This window comes from Rattus rattus, chromosome 9 (assembly GCF_011064425.1).
Source record: "Rattus rattus isolate New Zealand chromosome 9, Rrattus_CSIRO_v1, whole genome shotgun sequence".
NCBI lineage: Eukaryota > Metazoa > Chordata > Mammalia > Rodentia > Muridae > Rattus > Rattus rattus.
Window position 1 is genome coordinate 84,678,739 of NC_046162.1, and position 22,325 is coordinate 84,701,063.

The 22,325-nt window shown below is 41.7% G+C and overlaps 1 protein-coding gene across 1 annotated transcript in view; it reads left to right on the forward strand.

The window, feature by feature from the left end:
• The window catches only part of Brip1 (BRCA1 interacting protein C-terminal helicase 1), a 121,559-nt gene extending 113,336 nt beyond the window's left edge, over window positions 1-8,223 (forward strand). Inside the window, 3 exon segments of the mRNA XM_032914222.1 lie at window positions 5,389-5,715; window positions 7,554-8,141; window positions 8,144-8,223. Of these exon segments, the coding sequence (XP_032770113.1) occupies window positions 5,389-5,715; window positions 7,554-8,141; window positions 8,144-8,223 (995 nt within the window).
• The last annotated feature ends 14,102 nt before the right edge of the window (window positions 8,224-22,325 follow it).

Here is a 22,325-nt window from a genome sequence, read left to right on the forward strand (position 1 = left end):
TAATGGCTGTCCCATAACTCCCTTAGGCTTAGGCTTGCTTCGTTGTTGTTGTTGTTTCTTTCATTTTTGCTCCGGAAACTATTTAATTTCAGATGATCTTAGAGTTTGCTAATGTTATCCTTTTCTTAATGAAATCGGAGGATGAGCCCTCTAGTGAGTGAACATCTCTGCTCCAGAATCTTGAGGTTTTTGTTTGTTGTTTGTTTTTTTCATTCTTTGTCTCTGTGATGATTAATTCTCATATGCTTCTTACTCCCTCCCCTCTGCTCCTCTCCTCCTCTCACAGTTAGCTTGTTCCTCTGATGGCGTATGTCCCATGTGCTTTTGTAATGTCGCATTGGTCTCTGCACACTTGATACAACAGTCGCCTCTCAGTTCTTACTACACAGCTTCACACAGAAAGACCTTCACTCATCAGCCCTGCTAGGCATCTGGTAGCCCCTTGGATCTTTCCTTTGGATCTACTTTCTCTGGACTTGCCTGCGCGATACCAGATCAAATGACTTTGCCCGTTTCATCTCCCTGGATATCAGAACCCCTTATACATGCTTGTCTGCCTCTTCTGTTGTGAGGCCTCTTAAGCAGCCTCGTGCTCCCCAGCCACCTCCTTTGTCCTCAGTGGCCTCTGTGTCTAATGACTAAGACAGTCTGGTCGCAGGCAGTTCTTTGGAAAGCCGACATTCCCGATACACTAGTCTCTTTCCCGAGGTACTGCTGGGCTGCACCAGCCTGTCTCCTGTACTGTCGTTCTGGAGCGACAGCCTGCTGCCAACTCTTTTGCTCTTAGTTGTGTCCAGGCATGAGTCTGCCTGCTCGTGTCAGCATTTCAAGGCAGAACAGAAGCAAATGCCTCAGAACTTTGGGGCTAGTCCAGTCTTCTTTCCAGGGACGTCACTAGTGTCATGGCTCTGTTCCAAGATAGGGACTATGGTAGGAAGGTTCCACACATTTTCCTGCTTGTGTGGATGCAGCTGGTTTTGCACTAGCCTGGGTTCCAGAACTCTTTAACTTGTTTCTGGATTTCTCATAAAGGGATTCAGTCCATGAATTATTGAATCCATGTTTCTATAGGAGGAATGTGGGATCTGGGGTTTCCTGTTCTGCCATCATAAATCTTTTGTATTTTATGGCTTCTATTTTTATTGCTTCTTGCGTGAATGCGTGTGTGTGAGTGTGTGTGCACGTGCGTGTGTGTGTGTGTGTGTGCACATGTGTGTGCGTGTGCATATGTCTGTATATACATGGGGATACAAATGCACATGGGGATACAAATGCACATGTGTGCATATGCGTGGATGTCAGCCTCAGCTGTGGTTACTCAGAAGCCATCGGCTTGTTTTTTGAAATAGGATTTCACTGGCCTGGGGCTTGCTCATTAGGCTAGCCAGCCAATGAGTTCCAGGGATCTGCCTGTTTCCACGTCCTTGGCACCAGGATTACGTGTGCCATCGCTCCCAGCTTTGCTCTATGAGTTCTGAGGACCACATTCAGGTCTCCACATTTGTCAAGAAGCACTATATTGACTGAGCCATCTCTCCAGACCTCTATAGCTTCATCTTTAATGATTAATAGTTGGAATGACTTTGAATCACAAGATCAAACATGGACATTCCCCACTAACTGGAAAATTAATCTTTGAATTCTCATGTTTGTAAAAATTCTTTATGAATGAGAATTTTTAATAGTCATCAAGTATTAAACCAATTATTATTTTTCAGTTTTATAGAATGTGATGTATAATTTAATAATGTAACAATATTTTGTTTACCATTGTCTAAGGAAAGATTCTTCCTCAAAAATGAATTTTTCAAAAAATACTAAATTTTTTTCACTTATGTAAGTACATTTCTTTTGGCTGCTTGATTGATTTATTTCCAAATTTTCTATTATATTTATTTGCTTGTTTCTTTAAATATATTTCCATTCTTCTGAAGTTTACTTAAAGGGCTAGGGAGGTGCTCAGCTGGTCAGTACTTGTAATGCATACTTTAGCACCAGAGTGTAAGTCCCCAGCACAGACATAAAAGCCTGATGCAGGGGAGCACCTCTGTAGCTCCTGTGCTGTGGGGAAGGAGGGAGGGGCACCTCTGTAGCTCCTGGGCTGTGGGGAAGGAGGGAGGGGGCACCTCTGTAGCTCCTGTGCTGTGGGGAAGGAGGGAGGGAGGGGCACCTCTGTAGCTCCTGTGCTGTGGGGAGGGAGGAGGGAGGGAGGGGCACCTCTGTAGCTCCTGGGCTGTGGGGAGGGAAGGAGGGAGGGAGGGGCACCTCTGTAGCTCCTGGGCTGTGGGGAGGGAAGGAGGGAGGGGGCACCTCTGTAGCTCCTGTGCTGTGGGGAAGGAGGGAGGGGGCACCTCTGTAGCTCCCGTGCTGCGGGGAAAGAGGGAGGGAGGGGCACCTCCGTAGCTCCTGGGCTGTGGGGAGGGAAGGAGGGAGGGGCACCTCTGTAGCTCCTGGGCTGTGGGGAGGGAAGGAGGGAGGGGGCACCTCTGTAGCTCCTGGGCTGTGGGGAGGGAAGGAGGAGGGGGGCACCTCTGTAGCTCCTGTGCTGTGGGGAAGGAAGGAGGGAAGGAGGGAGCACCTCTGTAGCTCCTGGGCTGTGGGGAAGGAGGGAGGGGGCACCTCTGTAGCTCCCGTGCTGTGGGGAAGGAGGCAGGCAGATTGCTACAGCCTACTAACACTTGCTGGCCAGGCAGCATAGCCAAACTGGCAAGCTTCTGATTCAGGGAGAGACCTTTTCTCAAAAAACAAAATGGAGAACAATCTCCAGTGTCCACACATACAGGCATTCATGCAGTTGTACACACACATATTCCACACGCATACACACAAAATGAAGTTCATGTTAATCAGAGCCAGTATTTCCTAAAAGGAGATGCAGTGCCAGTGGGCAGCTAAGTGGGCGATTACTTAACAGATACCACAACCTGTGGTTTCCGTCCAACAGTGACGTCCATTCGGTCAGTACCAGAAATATGCTTGCTGCCTAGGAGCTGTGCTGCTCGTAGGGTTCCCCCTACTTTTCTGTGTCTTAAAGCAGCACCTCGGACTAAGCCAAAGAGCAGAAACACAAAGTACTGGTGTTCAGTCAGCAGGTGGAGCTCAGACCCTGCAAGTGTTCAGAGGCCCAGACATCGTGTGCCGAAAAGACTCTCTAAAAAGGTCAAAATGAAGAAGCTATAGTACTAAGATTTTCCAGTTTCAGAGAATTTTACATTTTCATCTTATATCATTTTTTTCAAAATAAAGTTAATGTGAGTGCTTTTTAAAAAGTATATTTTATTTCATAGCTCAGATTTGTTAATATTTTAGAATCAAATATTTCCCAATTTCTAGATTATTTTAATTTCTTTTTTAGACATTCATAAATTATAAAGTGTTTCTGTACTTTGGTAATATTAACATGATGAATAAATTTACTTTTAATGGCAATTTTTGTTTAAATTCAGTTTTCATAAGTAACTAAAAAAATTCTATTTTAAGAATACAAAAGAAATATATATGAGGACTAGAGAGATGACTCAGTGGTTAAGAGCACTGACTGCTCTTCCAGAGGTCCTGAGTTCAAATCCCAGCAACCACATGGTGGCTCACAACCATCTGTAATGGGATCTGATGCCCTCTTCTGGTATATGTGAAGACAGCTACACTGTATTTATAATAAATAAATAGCTCTAGGGTTGGGGATTTAGCTCAATGGTAGAGCGCTTGCCTAGCAAGCGCAAGGCCCTGGGTTTGGTCCCCAGCTCCGGGAAAAAAAAAAAGGAAAAAAAAATAAATCTTTGGGGTTGGGGATTTAGCTCAGTGGTAGAGCACTTACCTAGCAAGCGCAAGGCCCTAGGTTCGGTCCCCAGCTCCGAAAAAAAGAAAAGAAAAAAAAATCTTTAAAAAAAATACAAGAAAACAACCAACATTGGCCTCGGACCTCTATGAGCATATGCACATAGATATGTAGGTATGTAGGTAGGTAGGTAGATAGACAGACAGACAGACCTTCATGAGCACACTAGCCACATTCACATGTGCATATGCACATAGGTAGGTAGGTAGGTAGATAAACAGACAGACCTTCAGAGCACACTAGCCTCTTTCCCGTGTGAATATCACATGTGCATATGCACATAGGTAGGTAGGTAGGTAGGTAGGTAGGTAGGTAGGTAGGTAGATAGGTAGGGAGTTAGGTAGGTAGGTAGACAGGTAGGTAGAATTTAGAAGCCGAACTGTTATAAAAGACAGTGTCACTTTTTGCAGCATTATCCAAGGAACATTTATTTTATGATAATCCAGGTATTTTTTTAATTCAAATATTTTTTATTTTGATTTAAAACGAACCATACTACAAAACACCTTAAGCTCTTACTGTGGTTCACTTTATACAGTTTCATAACCACTGTAACATGTCCCTGGTCAAGTCACATCTCTTTCTCTCACTGTTGTCTAAGTAAATAACAATGTCCACAGACATGATTTTCCCAGGACAGTATTACTTCTTCACTTCCACAGTAACTTAAGGAATGAGTAGAAGGAAGGACAAAAAAAAAAAAAAGAAAACCTTTGAGACTGGAATCTGGAATTCATTTTTGGAAAAGGAACCAAATTTTAATAGATCATGGAAAGTTGTGTTATTTACAACTTCTTACACTGCATGGCATTGATAAGCAGATTTTGAGGGGGTTTGATTTGTTATTACTGTGTAGGAGCATATATGGTGTAGTGTTAGTGCGGGCGCCGTGCTACATGTGTAGATGCGAGGGGACAATTTGATAAAGTCCGTTCTCTCTTCCACCTTTACACTGGGTTCCCAGGGTTGAGCTCGAGTCACCAGACTTGCACAGCACTTATACCACGGAGTCATATTGCTGGCCCAATTTGGATAAAACTAAATTTGTCATGTTCCCCAGCTATTCTCACCTGAGAAAGATAGACATTTCCCAACTCACAGTGATTCAACTTTGCAGTACTGTGAAAGCAACACACATTCAGAAGAAAGTGCACTCCAGAGCGGCTTGCCCTTTCCTGGCCGGTGATCTGTGTGTCCTGAGATGCCAGCACCAGCAGTGAGCTGCAGCTCCCCGGGTCCCTTGATCACAGCAGCAAACAGCCAGTATTCTGCAGGGCACTGTATGGTTAAGCTCTGTCTGTCTGTCTGCATGGCTTAGGCACACTGTCTGCATTCTCAGCTTTCGGTATTTTGAAACTGATGATTTATTTTTCAGGCCATAATCCCTTCGTAACTCATGTACGTGAAAAATATCATAGTGTAAGATTGAAAACTGTTCCATATGTTGAAATGTAAATTAGGTTGTTTCACTAGCAAAAGTAAAGTTAATCTTTACTTCATGAATATTTTGGTAACCGAGTAACCAGTTTCCCTCCAATCCACCGTTTCAGGACTTTCTAAATGGGTGAGGCAGCAGATCCAGCACCACTCAACCTTTGCAAGTGCCCTGGAGTCCCTGACCGAGTTCTCCAGAAGACACCAGAAGGTTACTAATAGATCCAAAAAGGAGGAAAAATGTACAAAAGAAAATGGGTCCACTCTGGATGTGGCCTGTTTGGAGGGTAGCACTCTTACAACTGTGTCAGAAGCAAGTCATCAGACGCCAGAAAACTCTGCGGAAGAAGCAGCGAAAGTGTGTGTCCAGGAGCAACAGAATCCCCAGATGACTGCTGAAAACCCCTCAGGACCAAGTCATGGCGTTTCCAGAAGGAAGGAAAGTACGTTGAATTCTGCCCATTTACAGTAGACAGAAAAATCTTTCATTATGTAGCAGTGAAATGATGATTTTAGGTGCACATTAATTTCCTGAAATATATTGGTTTGTGACATGAAGTGTTCACAAAGTAGTACTAGGTATGTTTGAATGAGAAGAGACTTTTGCTAGGATACCAACGTGGTTTTTGTGGTTTCCATTGGCTTTTCCACTTACCTACGGAGACTGCGAATGCCATTTAACCCTTTAAGTTATGATAGAAAAACCCACATACTTGTCCCTCTGAGCTGGATTGTGAAACTCAAGTAATTAATAGCATAGCATTGTAAATGCTCTACAAACGGCAGGTTATGTTAAAGGCTTTAGAAGAATCGAGCTACACTGGTATCATGGCTCATACCTGTTATCCAGATAATCACAGCATGTTGGAGGCTGAGGTAAGAGAACCAGGAATTCCAGGCCAGGACTGGAGAGAGGGCTTAGCAGATGAAGGTGCTTCTGTATGGTCCCTAAAGTCCAGACAGAACGAATCTACTCTTGCAAGCCGTCCTGTGAGCTTCACATGCATGCCCTGGTGTGTGTTTCACCAATACCATATACACAAGAAATAAATGTAAAATTTTAGGTAGATGTAACAGTAATACAAAAGTATTACATTTAAAAAAGAAAAAGAATTCAAGGCCAGCCAGCTTTAGCTGCAGCAAGCCTCCATAACTAAAAAGGTCCCATTTATGAGTGCCCCATATTTGAACCTGAGATGTGAGCCACTTGTTCTAAATGATAAGAAATAATGTTATAAAGTATTGGAAGTCATGGTCTATCTCAGGGAGTGGCGAACCCTGGCCCGTCCTGTTGGCTTCTGTTATGTTTGAAGTTTACTCCAACTGTTCATTTGCTTTTGCATAATAAAAAAAAAACCAACAAAGTTAAGTAATTGTATTTTAATCCCAGAATAGCCTACTTCAATAGTTGAAGCAGACATAATATGGACCACAAAACTAAAATATTTGCTATCTGACTTGTAACAGGAAAAAACCCGCAGAAACTGCCAAGTGCAAGTGACTGGATATAATTTTAATTTGTATATCAGTGTAGCTTAACATATCTATTCAAATACTCTGTGCTATGTGCCTTTCAGTGTGTCAGAGTAACTTCAAGGCTGTTATAGTGGCATCAGGAAGCCTGGGGTCCACTTCTGGACTATATTTGACACACAGCACACATAGCTTTACCCAGTGTCCTTACTTTTTAATTAAGGTTAGCTGTGGGCACGTTTCCATGGTCACCACTTAGAGGATTTCTGAGGTGAATTTCTCCTTTTTCTCTTTCCCCCTTCAGTGCTGGGGTCTGGCATGTACTAAGGCTTTGCTCTACACTGAGGGAGGGAGCCTGCTTATCCTCACAAAGTCATCTTCCTCCTCTTGTGCAGCCTTGTGGGCTCCATTGTGTTCATTTGATCATTTGCAAATAGCATTATAACTCAGGACAGGAAATACTGGAGATCCACTGTTCTCTTCAGGGCTAAGCTTCTCTCCTTTAAATTCTAAGGTGAATGTGGTGGTGGGTACTGAACTACTGCTATTTAAAAATACACCCCATAAAAACCACTCTGGGCCTGGTGGTGGTGGTGGTGGTGCACACCTTTGATCCCAGCACTTAGGAGGCAGGGACAGGTGGATCTCTATGAGTTTGAGGCCAGCCTTGTCTACAAAGTGAGTTCCAGGATGGCCAGGGCTACATAATGAGCCTGTCTTAAACAAAAATAAAATAAATACTTTAAAAAGTAATAGTTACTGTTACCTAGCTGCACAGAGTTGACAGCTTAAATTTTTGTATTCTTAGGTGATCCAGGACTAAGAGAAAAATCTGTTCAGACAATGAAAACAGAAAAAAGTGAGATTTCCCGGTCTTCAAGCCCAACTTTCGGAAAGCAAACAGAGCCAGTCAGCTGGCCTATCTTTAATTCTCTGAAACGGCATTTCAATAGTAAAGTAAAAAATTGCACACCCGTGCTCAAGTCATCAAAGAACCACGCCTCTGCTTCTTCCACCTTTAATAAAACTGCCTTGCCACTCACAGGTAAGTGTGTGTCCTCAAATGCAACAGCAAACACACCACTAGCACCTTGCTCTCAGTCAGAAGTCATAATTCCATCAGTGAAGGTTGACACTATTCCTGCTAAGAACCATTGCAAACAGAATGAGAAAGACCCTTCCCCGGATGCTGAGCTGTCCCCAGTAACTGAAGAGGCCAAGTGTTCCAGTTCCAATCCAGCTGTTGGAACAGAAGTAGACGACGACTCTGTATGCTTCACACCTGAACTCTTTGATCCTGTCAATACGGATGAAGAAAACAATGAACTAGTTGAAACTGATAGATCCAGTAATAATTCAGATTGTCTTTCTGCTGAAGAGCTTTTTGAAACTGTAACTGGATTTGGGCAGAAATGAAAGTCGAAGGTCGCATGGACACATAGTTGAATGGAGTCACACCAATGAAAGAGCAAAGCTGATAACTTGTATAAGTGAAGTAGAGCTGGGGAAACTCAGGCATAGACACGGGAGGGCTCCCTGGTGGTAGGTAATGCTGTCAGGCTTTTGTTAAGCCTTGTTGTGTAAATAATAATTTGTATACTGGGTAAATGTTATAATTTTAACTTTTTAGATATGTTTTTTCATTTTAATTCATTATCAGATTTTAAGTATGTTGTGTTCAGAAATACAAGTTTTATTCTAGAATTCTAAGTAATCTATGCAAAGTACTTTCCTCTGATACTTGTTTTCCTGGGACACTTCCAGTCTCACACAATTACTCTTGAAGTTCACTTAATGTATTTTCATATTGATACACAAAGGTTAATCTCAGTTAAATCTAGCCACTCTTCAGCCATATGTTACTGTGTATTTTAATTCACAGACTATGTTTTTTAAAAATCACAATTTGTCTCCAAAAATTCTCTATTTCATTAGCCTTCCTTAGACCAGGCATAGAGCACACAGCTACTGTCCCAGCACGAGGAAGACGGGTTTATGGCCAGCCAGGGTTGCAGAATGAAACCCTGTTTTAAAGTCAAAAGAAAAAAAATGTTTAAAACTAGTTTATTAGGAAAGTTAAAGGAAAGAACATGCATATTTAATTGAAATTGGGGTTTTTAAATAATAGTCAGATCCTAGCAGTACCAAAGACACACTGTACTGGCTGGTTTTGTGTGTCACCTTGACACAAGCTGGAGTTATCACAGAGAAAGGAACCTCCCTTGAGGAAATGCCCCCATGAGACCCAGCTGTAATCAATTAGTGATCAAAGTGGGAGGGCCCAGCCCATTGTGGATGGTGCCATCCCTGGGCTGGTGGTCTTGAGTTCTGTAAGAAAGCAAGCTCAGTAGGCGAGGGGAAGCGAGACAGTAAGTAACATCCCTCCGTGGCCTCTGCATCAGCTCCTGCTTCCTGCCCTGCTTGAGTTCCAGTCCTGACTTCCTTTGGTGATGAACAGCAATGTGGAAGTGTGAGCTGAATAAACCCTTTCCTCCCCAACCTGCTTCTTGGTCATGGTGTTTGTGCAGAAATAGAAACCCTGACTAAGACACATACATTCTAGTATAAAGTTTTAATTCTATAACTATTTAAGACAGAAAACTTGCCAGGTGGTGGTGGCACATGCTTTTAATCCCAGCACTCAGGGGACAGAGGCAGGCAGATCTCTATGAGTTCCAAGACAGCCTGGTCTACATAGTAAGTTTCAAGACAGCCAGGGCTATACAGACTCTTGTCTTGAAAAAAAACAAAAAAGAAAAGAACATTTGGTATGTACATTTAATAAATAAGTAAATGTTGCACAAACACATGCACACAACACACACACACACACACACATATATATATATGAATTTTGAGTGTGTGTTTTAGAGAGTGAAGCTATGTCTGATCAAAAATGTTTACAAAAGATGATCATCTCTGACATTCCAAAACTACACTGATCACACACACACACACACACACACACACACACACACACACACACACACACATTTAGACTTTTTATGGTGGTTTGAGTTGAGAGAATGTGGGTGTGTGTGTGTGTGTGTGTGTGTGTGTGTGTGTGTGTGTGTGTGTGTGTGTGTGTGTGTGTAAATATAACTTATTCTCTTGTAATTGTTGTCACGGAGGCTTACAGCCTCCGGCTGCTAACCTCGGTCTAGTCCTGGAAGCTTCTAAGCTTCCATACAGTCTTATCTAGCCTTAATGTTTTTAGCCTCAATAATCTAGCTGAATGAGCTCACCTCTTCCTAGTTCTTTTGAGCTCTGGCTGGCTGGTCCAACTCAGCTGTTCTGTCTCAAACTCCTCTCCAAGCTGACTGATTTAATCAAGCTTCTCTCTCTGTCATTCCTGAATTGCTCTGCTTGGCCTCTTATTAACCATGGCAATATGTTTGAATCTTCTGACTCTTCATTTTCTAGCTCGTTCTGTCTTCACCTGTGTCTAGCTCGTTCTTTCTTCAACTTTTCTCTGTAAAACTATCTGAGTAAAACTGCCTGGCTGCTTTTTCCTCTCTGTAGTGCTCTCTTAAGTAGCTTCCCTTCCTTCCTCTCGAGAATTCGGCATATTCTATTCTGTCAAATCTTTCTCTGATTCATAACTTTGCCACTCAGTTAGACATCACTTTCAAACATGGGTGCTTCCTTCTGCAAACTTTCATTATTTGTGACTAAAGGTGTGTGCTAAGGGCTGAGTCTCACCACAATTAAAAATAGGGTTTTTCAGTAAATAACACAATTTCAGGGTTCAGATGTGATTAAATATCCTACAACATGTGCGTATGTGTAGCTGGAGATCAAGCCCAGGCCTTTGTATGCTAAGCAGGGGTTCTCGCTTTAAGCCATCTCCAGACTGAACTGAAATTTTATAAGCTGTTTAACTACTCTTCGTGCTTTATTATCAAGTTAAAATTCCCAGTAATCATATTTCTAGGTTCATTTGAGTAAGTGAATATTAAGTATACACGTTTGCTTTTGTTTTAATAGCATTTTTAGATTTGATGCATGAAATTTGAATTAATGGCTTACCAAGTAAGGGAAATTTCTGTGGATTTAGAAGGCGGCTTCTGCATTGTTTTGAAAAAGAGAAACCGTTTTTCCTGTTGTGGATCTTAACTCTTAGATAGGGGTAGTCGTCTGGTCCTAGAAGGGATTCATAGTAGAAGATGAGAACAGGCTCTGTTCCTGGCTGTGCCTCTGACATGCTGTTCAGATGGCAGTGCCCTGCCTTCCATGGAATTGGTTTCATTTTTTTTTTTTTTTTTTTTGGTTCTTTTTTGGAGCTGGGGACCCAACCCAGGGCCTTGCGCTTCCTAGGTAAGCGCCTACCACTGAGCTAAATCCCCAGCCCCATTGGTTTCATTTATAAAGTACAGACTTATACTATAAAGGCTTGCAAATCCCTTTGGGCAAATTAAAGAAATATTTGTTGGTATCTTTTTCTGAGTCAACTTTGTTCCCGAATACTTACAATAAAGCATAGCATTATGCGGAGAAGGTCAAATGGCTGATCTACAGTCTGGGAATGGAAGTGTGTGCGATAATTTAGGAAGCTGAGTATTTTAACTGATATAGTTTAAACTTTTTTTTTTTTGTATCTTTGGAGTCCTACCCGCCCCTCCCCATATTTATTGTTTGGGTGGGTGCTTTGGTTTTAGTTTTGAGACAGGGTTTCATATATTCTACTCTGGTCTTGAATTCCCAGTCCTCCCGAGTTCACCTCGAAGCATGCTGTATCACACCCAGCTTGAAATTGCCTTTAGAAGAATCATTAAACTACATGAAAACATCAAGCAAATCATTTTACAGTCAGGTACCCAACTTAATCACAAATACCATTAGTCTTAGTTTGGGTTTTATTGCTGGAAGTAACATCACGGCCACAGCAACTCCTGTACCAGTACAACATTTAATTGGGGCTGGCTTACAGGTTCAGAGGGTCAGTCCATTATCATCATGGCGGGAAGCATGGCAGCGACACAGTGCCGGAAGAGCTGAGGACTCTACATCTTGATCCACGGGCAACAGAAGGAGGCTCTGTACCTCATTGGCATAGCTTGAGCATAGGAGACCTCAAAGCCCGCCCTCACAGTGGCACACTTCCTCCGACAGGACCACGCCTCCTAATAGCCACTACACCTGAGTCTGTAGGGGAATTCTTACTCAAACCACCATCCCATCTTTTTCCCAAACATTAATTTTTTCCAAGAGCTAATACTCTGCATATTACTAAATAGTTCGCAGAGATGTTCCACAAGTTCTCAGTATTTCAAAAATGTTCAAACTGTATACAGTAGATCAAGGAGTCTCCTCAGATCATCATTCTGAACAAGGTGGTCATACAAAAAATAAACCACTGGCCATTTGAGAGAAGGAGATAGATCGTTTTCACTAGTGACAACAAAAGATGCTTTTTGAGTTGAAATTGAAATATAGAAATCCCCTTAAGGGAGCAGGAGAGATGGCTCAACAGTTAAGAACACTGACTACTCTTCCAGAGGACCTGGGTTCCAATTCCCAGCAACCACATGGCTGCTCATCTCCTGTTCCAAGGATTCTGACAAGCTCTCACAGACGTGCATGCAGGCAAAGCACCAATGTAAATAAAAGAAAACAAGAAAGTCATGTAAAAGCGTACGTAGCACATGGTCCGTCAGTCATTACTGAGGTCGCCTTTGCCTCTGCGGTGCATGCTGGCTTCTATGATGCCCTCCCTAACTATGGGCAGATCAACTGACAATAAAGATCTGTTACAGACCAAAGGGGAAAGTCTCAATATTCACGACTAATATGAAGAACTGCCTAAAGCTTTCTCAAATTGTGTAGACCTCTTACCTCTATTCCCACTGTTTATTTTATTATTACATGGTTTTGAAATCGGGTACTGTTTCTGTGTTTCTAAAGCTTCTCTTCGTTTGATCTCTATATTCAATATATTAATTATTTAAAAGGAGCCATTCCCACACTTTTTTTTCTAAAATAGGGCTTTGCCATGTTTTCTGCTTATAATAAGGCACATTCAAAATATTTAATCTTTCAGGATTCCTTATAAATGTCTCTGTGCAAAGTGCTTGCTGTGACATCACTTGAAGGCCTGGCTGTTGTAGCTATCAGAAATGAATGGTATGATTTTTATATTGGATTGCCACACAATTCTCTTTAATCTTGGCATTCCCAGTGAGCTACACAGAAATTTGGTTTTTATGAATTTTTGGTAGTTTTGGGTATCTGCATAGGAAAAGGCACTGATATCTTTTGCAAAGAAGTATTTATAATGAAAGATTAAGGTCATATCACACAGTGCCTTCATGTGAAATATCACACTATGACACCACATCACAGAAAGGGTATTTAGGACAATAGTGATAACCCTATGATCCACTGGATCGAAATGATTTAATTGTCTGTGTGTGCGTGTGTGTGTGTGTGTGTGTGTGTGTGTGTATGTGTGTATGTGTGTATGTGTGTGTGTGTGTGGTTTTTCAACACAGGGTTTCTCTCTGTAGCCCTGGTTGTCCTGGACTTGCTTTGTAGACCAGGCTGGCTTCAAACTCACAGAGCTCCATCTGCCTCTGCCTCTGGTGGGATTAAAGACATCTGCCACCATGCCTGGCCTTGCTGTGTGTGTGTGTGTGTGTGTGTGTGTGTGTGTGTGTGTTTACAGAGTTGTTTAACAAGGTTTCACTTGATGGAACTATTAGTATCACTTGCTGTGCCTCATGGGATTTCAACTATTGTGTATCAATGGGATTTGAACTGTTGGATCATCTTATTGATAAGGCCACCTTTTAGTAATTTGATGCTCTTGGGGTAGATCCAAAATAACCCATCTTAAAACAAATTCTACTCTTTCTACTCTAATAAACAAGTTTTATTGCATTAGAAAAAAAAGTTACATAAAATTTGCTCTTTCCAGATATGAATAAAATCTAACAGACATACTGACTAAAGGAATATCTTTCACAATGAATACTTTTTAGCATATTTATTTATGATGTTTATTGAGATATAATATCACTAAATTGTTCTTAGGCTGGAACACAGGATCCTCCTGTCTCGGCCTCCCAAATGCTGAGATCGCAGGTATGCCACCATTTTCAGAGCTGTGTGTAGCCCAGTGGTAGAGCCCATGCTGAGTGTGTGGGAAGCCCTAGGTTCAGGCCCAGCAGTCAAAAACAGTAAAAGTTACATATAGAGACAGACAGACAGACAGACATGGGTGCTGGAACTAGAACTCGAATCCTGTGGAAAAGCAGCCAGTGCTTTTAGCCACTGAGCCATCTCTCCTGCCCAAGATTTTATTCATAATTGTTGTCCACGTTTTTTCTTTTCCCTCATGTTATATTTGCTGACTGAATTGAAAGGAGCCTTTTCTTCTACTGCTCTGTAGTTTTGAGCTTGGTCTCATGCAACTCATGCTGGCTTTAAATTTGATATAAAGCTGAAACTGGTCCTGAACACATCAAAGTTCAATGCGAAAGAATGCTGGGCTCTTGCAATTTTGTTTGAGATAAGCAGCGTTAGTCTTGTGTAGTTGAATTCTAAAATATGAATTGGAATTCAACTAATTGATTAGCTATGATATCAGCCTTTTGATATCAGCCATGCATCCTGTTACTACCCTGCAACAAAATTAATTTTTCTTATTTACTTATATCCAAAGAAAGAATTTATTGTTTGTCATATTTTGTATATTAAAATATATGATATACAACTTATTATTTAATTTATGATCTACAATAATTGTCCTACGTATTGTGACTCTTCTCCTAAAATAAGAATAGCTTTAGGCCAGGCAGTGGTGGTACCTTTAGTTCCAACACTCAGGGGACAGAGGCAGAATGTTCTCTGTCAATTTGAGGCCAGTCTGGTGTACAGAGTGAGGTCCAGGACAGCCAGAGTTACACAGAGAAACCCTGCCTTGAAAAACAAAACACAGAAACAACGAAAAAGACTAACTTTCCGTATGACTGCCATGGGTCCACCCACCCATCCTTTGTCAAACATACTTTGACAGTCTGCTTTGCATCTAGAGCTGTGCTTCACACTGGGTATCAAAGATAAATTCAAAAAAGGATCATCTCCACTAGGAATTTACATCAGAGTTCACATCAAAGTAAGCATGGTGAAGGCCATAATGGGAACACAGCAGAAAACACAGTTTTGCTGAGTGTGGACGTATGTGTGTGTGTTAAGATTATGCTAGACCTGTTTAGCACAGGAACCATCCTAACAGTTTTCTTTTTTAATTACTTTACCACATGTTTTATCTGTGTGCATCATGTCAGGAGTGCAGAGGTTCAAGGACAACTTACAGGAGTCAGCTCTAGCCTTTCACCGTGAGGGCCCTGGGATCAAACTTAGGTTGTCAGACTTGGCGACAAGTGCCTTCACCTACTGAACCATCTCCCCAGCCCTTATTTCCTGACTTTTTTTTTTTTTAAATTGAATACAGTGCTTACGATCTTGCAGAATCTTCTTGAATCCAGTACAGATGTTTTTCCTGATTCTGCCTTCAGGTCTTGTAGGCCCTCTACAGAGAGTTGTACTCAGGAGAATGACTAGCAGACCTAGAGCACTTCCCCGAGGGGCTGCTGTGCAGCGAGCGCTGCTAAACTGGAGAGCTCTCATAGTTGGTTATCTCAGCAGCCTCCCAGAGCCAGGAGCACGGGTGATATTTTATTATATTAACCGCAAGGTAACCAAGGCCCACAGAGACCAAAATCATAATGCAGCAGCGCACTACATTGTTTTTAATGTCGTTTACTTCATGTTGACTTTCTCAAACCGCTGTTGGGGAAAACTACAGTTGCAGATAACCAAAAAGTGAGTGAGTCAAACCACTAATTATAAAGACACAGTCACAGTCTTTGCAGTGGCATATAGCCGTTGTAACTAGCAATATATTGTTAATAATCAATTTTAGTGATATTGCATTTGCCTGTTTTCCTGTTATTACTATAGTATTTCTTCTGATGAATTAACAAACATCTACAAGCACACCTTCATAGATTACTGGGAGGTGCAGAGGTACCTGCTAATATTGCTAACTGCATAGAAGCGTGAGGCAAAAAACAAACACTTGAACCCTAGAGTTAAGGCCAGCCTGTCTCATAACAAGAAACCTATGTGCAAGCAAGACTACTTTTAAAGAAAATTAATATGATTATTTCTGTGATATGCCTTTTTCTGAATCGTATTTAACCTTATTTTCAGGAATAGTCTTAAGGCTTTGTCTGAGACTATTAGGCTGATAAAAATCTAGTGTTGCTAAACGCTAGCTAGACTAGATTTAACAAAATCCCTTTGTTGTAGCTTAAGTCGGTACGGAGCAGAAGAGAATGTATGTTCTCTTCCACAGTTCTGCTCAAACTCTTAAAAATGATGTTGTCTGCAGCTTGTCCAGCTTTCCTGAAGAGTGAAGGTAAGTTAATTGCTAAGTTGCTTATGGTTTTCCAAAACCTTTAAGTGAATAAGTCCTCTTTTTCATTTTCATGGGAATTCTGAACTGAAAAGAATATTGAAATTATTTTTTAAGATAATTTCCACTGGTCTGGTGAGCTGGGTTTCGGGCACTGGCTACTCTTCCAGAGGACCCGGGTTCGATTCCCAGCACCCACATGGCAGCTCAAAGCTGTGTAACTTCAGTTGCAAGGGAACCAACACCCTCTTCGGCCTCCATGGGGACCAAGCATGCACATGGTGCACAGAGGTGATGCAGGCAAAATGCTACACAAGTAAAATTAAATCTTTTTAAGAAAACTGCCACCATGTTAAGAATTTCGAATTAAAAACCAAGGCAGAGTCTCAAGTTCAGTTTATACAAAACAAAGAAATGCATAAATATCTACACCACGCTGGCACAGACAAGGCATCGATCCATCTGTTTCTGATAATAACTGCAAAGAGAACTGCTCCAAAGGCATGAAAATCCACTCCTGAGTTAGCAGGCTCAACCTGGGAGGAGGCTGAGCGGTCACTCGTGGAGTCAGCTCACGGGATAAAAGGGAGGGGTTAGCAGCTGTTCTGGAAAAACAATGGCGGTACTCATATACAAATGACCTCACCCCCTTTGTGTGGACTTGGCACATTGCTTACCGCCTGTTGTGCTTCCCAACTGATTTCCAGAATGTTCGTCATGTTCCTTTCCATCCTGCTAATATCTGTCTCTAATGTGGACTAGGAGTGACTAATATGTATTTACCCCAGACCCTGTATGTACCCTGAAACACACTGCTACATTCCTAGCATTTCTGGTAGCTATTATGTCCCTGTTTTCAAAACTCAGTGGGTCCACTTAAACCCTTTTTGCCTGTTTAAAACAAACATAGCAAGTTCTATGATAATATCTACCATTCGACACTTTATATGAAAGACTCGGCTAAAACATGAAGTTTTCCCTGCTGCCTTCCTCTCAAAAGTGACCCATTCACGACAAATTTCAATGTTTACTTTGGTTACAAGCGCCTGCAGGAACATATGGTCGGATCATATGGTTCTAATAATTTTCCCTTTCGTACTTTGCAGCTTTGCCCAATTTCAATATTTTTTCTGGAATTGGGAATTCTTTCTTGTGGTAATGTACTCATTTATCAAAAAATGAATATGTGGTTGTAAGGAATTTGGGGCTTGTTGCAATATGGAAGATTGCAAGAAATTTTCCTGAGAACTGCAACTTTACACAGTCTCATATTTGTACACAAATCCAGCCCTTCCTCGGCTGAGTACCCCGAGGTTAAAGTGAGGGCCCTGCTGTTGCTCCTTCTCTGAGTGGCCTCATTAGTGTCTTCTCAGTCATGGATTTCTGCTTCTCTTTTTAACCAGGGCCTGGTGACTTCCAAGCTTAGAGGTAGCCCCATCCTAGATAAAGTGGAGACGGTGGGAGGCGAGGATAAGTAAGGGAGGCTTCCTCTCGGTCTATTGTCTCTTCCCAGCCGAGAGCACCAGTGCTCTACATTCCGCTGATTACTCAGGAAGTCCAAATCACTGAGTCAGTTGGCATCTGCAGCGCTCACATCCTCCATAAAAACTTGTAATTGGAGCTAGAGAGATGACTCAGGTTAAAAGCACTCTGTGCTCTTCTAGGGAACATAAATTTGGTTCCCGGCATTTGAGTTAGGTGGTTCACAACTTCCTATAAATGAACTTCTAGGGAAGCCAAGCTTAGTGGTACATTCAGAGGCAGGCAGAGCTCTGTGAGTTCGAGGCCAGCCTGCTCTGCATAGTGAATTCCACAACTGCCAGAGCTACATAGTTGAGATCCTGTCGTTGTCATCGTCGTCGTCGTCATCATCATAACAACAACAACCACCTTCTAGACTCTGTGGGCACCTGTTCTTATGTACATATAACCCCTACATACACAAACATCTACACACAAATGATATCTTTTTTAAGTTAACACTGTAGCAAGCATGCCTGTATTCCTAGCACTCCTGAGTCTAAGGCAGGAGGATCACAAGTTAAAAACTAGTTTGAGTTACAAAGCAAGTCTTTGTCTCAAAACAAAACAAAAATTGTAATTGCACAAATCAAAAAGGTGGCTCTGAGTAGGCAGGAGAATAGCCGAGATGGCTCAGTGGGTAAAATGCTTGTTTTGCAAACGTGAAGACCTGAGTTCGGTCCCCAGGACATAGGTAAGTAATACCAGGTGTGGTGGTACGCTTGTTGTAACCCCAGTACTGTGGAGGCAAAGACAGACACACCCTGAGGCTACTAGCCAGCTGGTCTACCCCACTTGGTACGTTCAGGAGTGTGAGAAAGCCTGTCTCTAGAGAACAAGGTTGATGGTATCTGTGGAACTCCCAAAGTTGACCTCTTCCACATGCATCCCCAACTCACATCTGGAAATGTATGCCTACAGGCATGTGCAAGCATACACAGAAAAGGTGGTCCTTGTGAATCTGAAACCTGAGTCATTTGATTGATTGTTCATTGAAGAATATGCAGAAACTTCTCGGCTTGAAACCAGATTCCCAGCAGTGATCCTTGTCACTGTTGGAAGTGCACTGGTGAGGAATTGATACTCCCACAGAGGTGTGGCCAGATGGACACATCAGCAAGATTACTTAGCTATTTCTAAATTCTGAGGAAGTAGTTGTGTTTTTAAGTTTTCTTTTAAAATAACTTTCCCCTAGATTGTATATTTCCAGGGTCTGTTGTTTCTATTACAGCCTTTATCGCCTCCTCCTTATAATATGATAACGTTCTATTTAAAAACTGACACTAAGGGGTTGGGGATTTAGCTCAGTGGTAGAGCACTTGCCTAGCAACCCAAAGGCCCTGGGTTCGTCCCCAGCTCGAAAAAAAAAAAAAAAAAAAAAAGAAAAAGGAAAAAACTGACACTAAATGCTTCTTAGTCTCTGTGTGTGTGTATGTTCTTGTGTATGAATACTGGTTCTGCACATGCCATGGTGTGTGTGTGGGGGGTCAAAGGACAAACTCAAGTGTCAATCATCACCATCCACCTTGTTTGAGACAGGGACTTTTTGTTGCTTGATGGTGCAGAGGCCAGGCTAGCAAGTCTGTGAGCTTTGGGGAATTCTAATGCCTCTGCCTCCTGACTCATTTTAGAAGCACTGGGATTACAGGTCTGCACCGGCACTGCCACACCCAGCTTTATAGAACATCTAGGGATTCGGGCTTACATCCTCACGCTTGCAGAGCAAGCATTTACCCACAAGGCCATCTTCCCGGACCCTAAAGCAAAGTATTGAAAGGTTCTGTCTCATATTTAACCAATGTACACGCATTTTCTTACTTTTGATTATGATCATTTTAGGATAGGGGCCTGAGCATGAATTTTAGCTTTGTGCATTGTAAGCCCAGACTAATAGTTTGTAGAATACTTCATAGAGTGACTGTGATGATAGAATTTATACAACAGGCATTTTAAAGACCCGTCTATAATCTTTTGTGCTATATTAAACTAAAGATTCTTATAGCTTTTCACCAAAATAGATCAAGCGACTGCTTTTCAAACAATCTTAACATCCAATCCACTTTCTATTAGACACTCCCAAATGGAATTGAGATGTTGAATCTAGTATGAAAGTTCTTAAGAATTTCGTAGGTGTAGAGACAGGTTTATCTCTAAACGGCACGTGGAATAGCCAATTACATTTCTACATTTACAGTGTAGAAATTGCATAACCAGCTCGTATTCCTGAATCCTGTATCTTTTCATTGCGGCTGAAATAACTGACCTTAGACACTACTGACTCAAGGGTGAGTTTGTTTGTTTGTTCTCGAATTCTCGAGTGGAATTGCTTATACATAGCTAATTCATACACTAGCAAGGTCTGAAAGTATCGCCATGCTGTGGGTTAGCATGGCCTGGTTCTCTTATTGGTACAAAAGCGTATAGAGTATAATATGCAAATAAGAGGCGCTATTCTGAGCTACAGTACTTTAGCTGTAATTAAATCATAACTATCATAGCTAAAATGTCACCTTGTGAAGCAACATTAAAACCTAGATGCATGCCTCTGCACCGCTGTGAAGTCATACTCCAAAACCTTGCTCTGGGAACTTAGACATCGCCTCCTACATGTTTTTTTTTTTTTTTTTTTTCCCCCCGGAGCTGGGGACCGAACCCAGGGCCTTGCGCTTGCTAGGCAAGCGCTCTACCACTGAGCTAAATCCCCAACCCCTCTCCTACATGTTTTTAATCTGCTCCTTTGAACCTAATTAGGATTGAATATACATCAGAGACAAAGATGTGATTTCATGATTAGCCCAGTAAAATAAGAGTCAGTTTTTGACTCAGTATATATTTAGTGCAAAGTTATAATAGTAATGCAAACTTTGGTTATAAGCACAACCCACCTGACAACGCTTTATATACCCAAGAATGGGTCTGTTCTTAGAGTATAAATGACATCACTAGATTCAGTTAAGGACATTTTTTATTAAAAACAGTTATTTGTGTGGTTATTTTGTGCATCATCAGTGTGCCTGGTACCCAAGAAAGCCAGAAAAGGGTGTCAGGTCTTCTGGAACTGTAGTAACAGCGGGCTGTGAGCTGCCATGTATGTGCTGGGATTCAAATCTGCATCCTCTGGAAGATCAGCCAGCGCTCACCCTCTGAGACAGCTCTCCAGCGCCCACCACTCCCTGATGATATTTACATTCTTTTTTTTGTGTGTGTGTGTGTGTGTGTGTGTGTGTGTGTGTGTGTGAGAGAGAGAGAGACAGAGACAGAGACAGAGACAGTCAGAGTGGAGACAGGCGCGCACACACACACACACACACACACACACACACACAGAGAGAGAGAGAGAGAGAGAGAGAGAGAGAGAGAGAGAGATGGTGTGACAACTAACAATGTAAACAGTGCAGTATGACTGGCTGGATGTTAATTGCCCACCTATACTATTTTATGAATTGCAAGACTTTGGGAAAGGCTGCTAACTTTTTGCTTTACCTTTGTGCAAATTATGGGAATAATGCCTAAGCAGAGGTGTTATGAAGATTTCAAGAGTTTATTCATGTCGACCCCTTAGAACAGTGCTGGTGTGCAGCCATCCCTCTATAGCTATTTAGCAACTGTGTTTATACTGACGAGCCATTCTCACGCCTGACACTACCTTAAATTCGGCCTTTACGTTCTAACAATTAGAATTCTTATTCGTCCCAGCACTAAATATTCTAAAGTTTAGAACATTTTATTGTTTGATGTTTAAGTTGTCTCCTGATAACAAGATATTTGAACAATTCAAAGTATAATTCTCCTGTTTTAGCATCACGCATGACGTCATAGTCCCTGAGCAGCAGCAAAGGCTCTGCTTCCGGGACTTTTTATAAGGTGAGTTCCAGTACACAGCCGGGGAAATGCTGCTCATAAGCATATTAATTGAATGCTCATAAGGAAGAGCATAATTAAATACTATTCCTTTGGGGGCTGATGAATTATACATTACAATTAATACCTCTCTATGGAGAAAAAAATAGAACTTGTCTTTCTTCCCAGGAAGGAAAAATTGGCAGTGTGGGATGTTTAAAAGCTCTCCTGGTGCTGTGTTTTATTCTCTGAAATTTACCCTTCCCGATTGGAACTGTAATAAAGATTATATATTAGGGCTTTGTTCTGTTGTCTTGCCTGGCATAAAATTTGGATATGAGAGTAAATGTAACCTTTTCTAAATGAGCATTACGTTTCAATTGTGGGTTTCTCTTATTCCACTTAAAACTCTATTTCCTAGTTTGCTAGAGTTTCTAGAACAAATTAGCAGAGACCAGATCTCTTCTGTAATAGGTACTCTTCCTCACAGTTGCTGAAGGTAAATGTCTGCTAACGTTTGGGTGGGGTTGGTTTCTTCCTGCTGTGGGATGCTTTCTCCTGTGTTTTACTGAGGTGACCCTTGATGACACTGCACATGTGTCTAGGGTTTCTGTCCATATCTAAACTTCCTCTCATAAAGACATTGGATTAGGTCAATGACCCCACTTTAGCTTAACAAATTCTAAAGATCCTGGTTCCGATTACGGTCACATTCTAAGGCATTGCACTTTAGGAATCCACATAAGGAATTGTGTGAGCACAATTAAATTCAACATTAATTTACATAATTTCGATTCT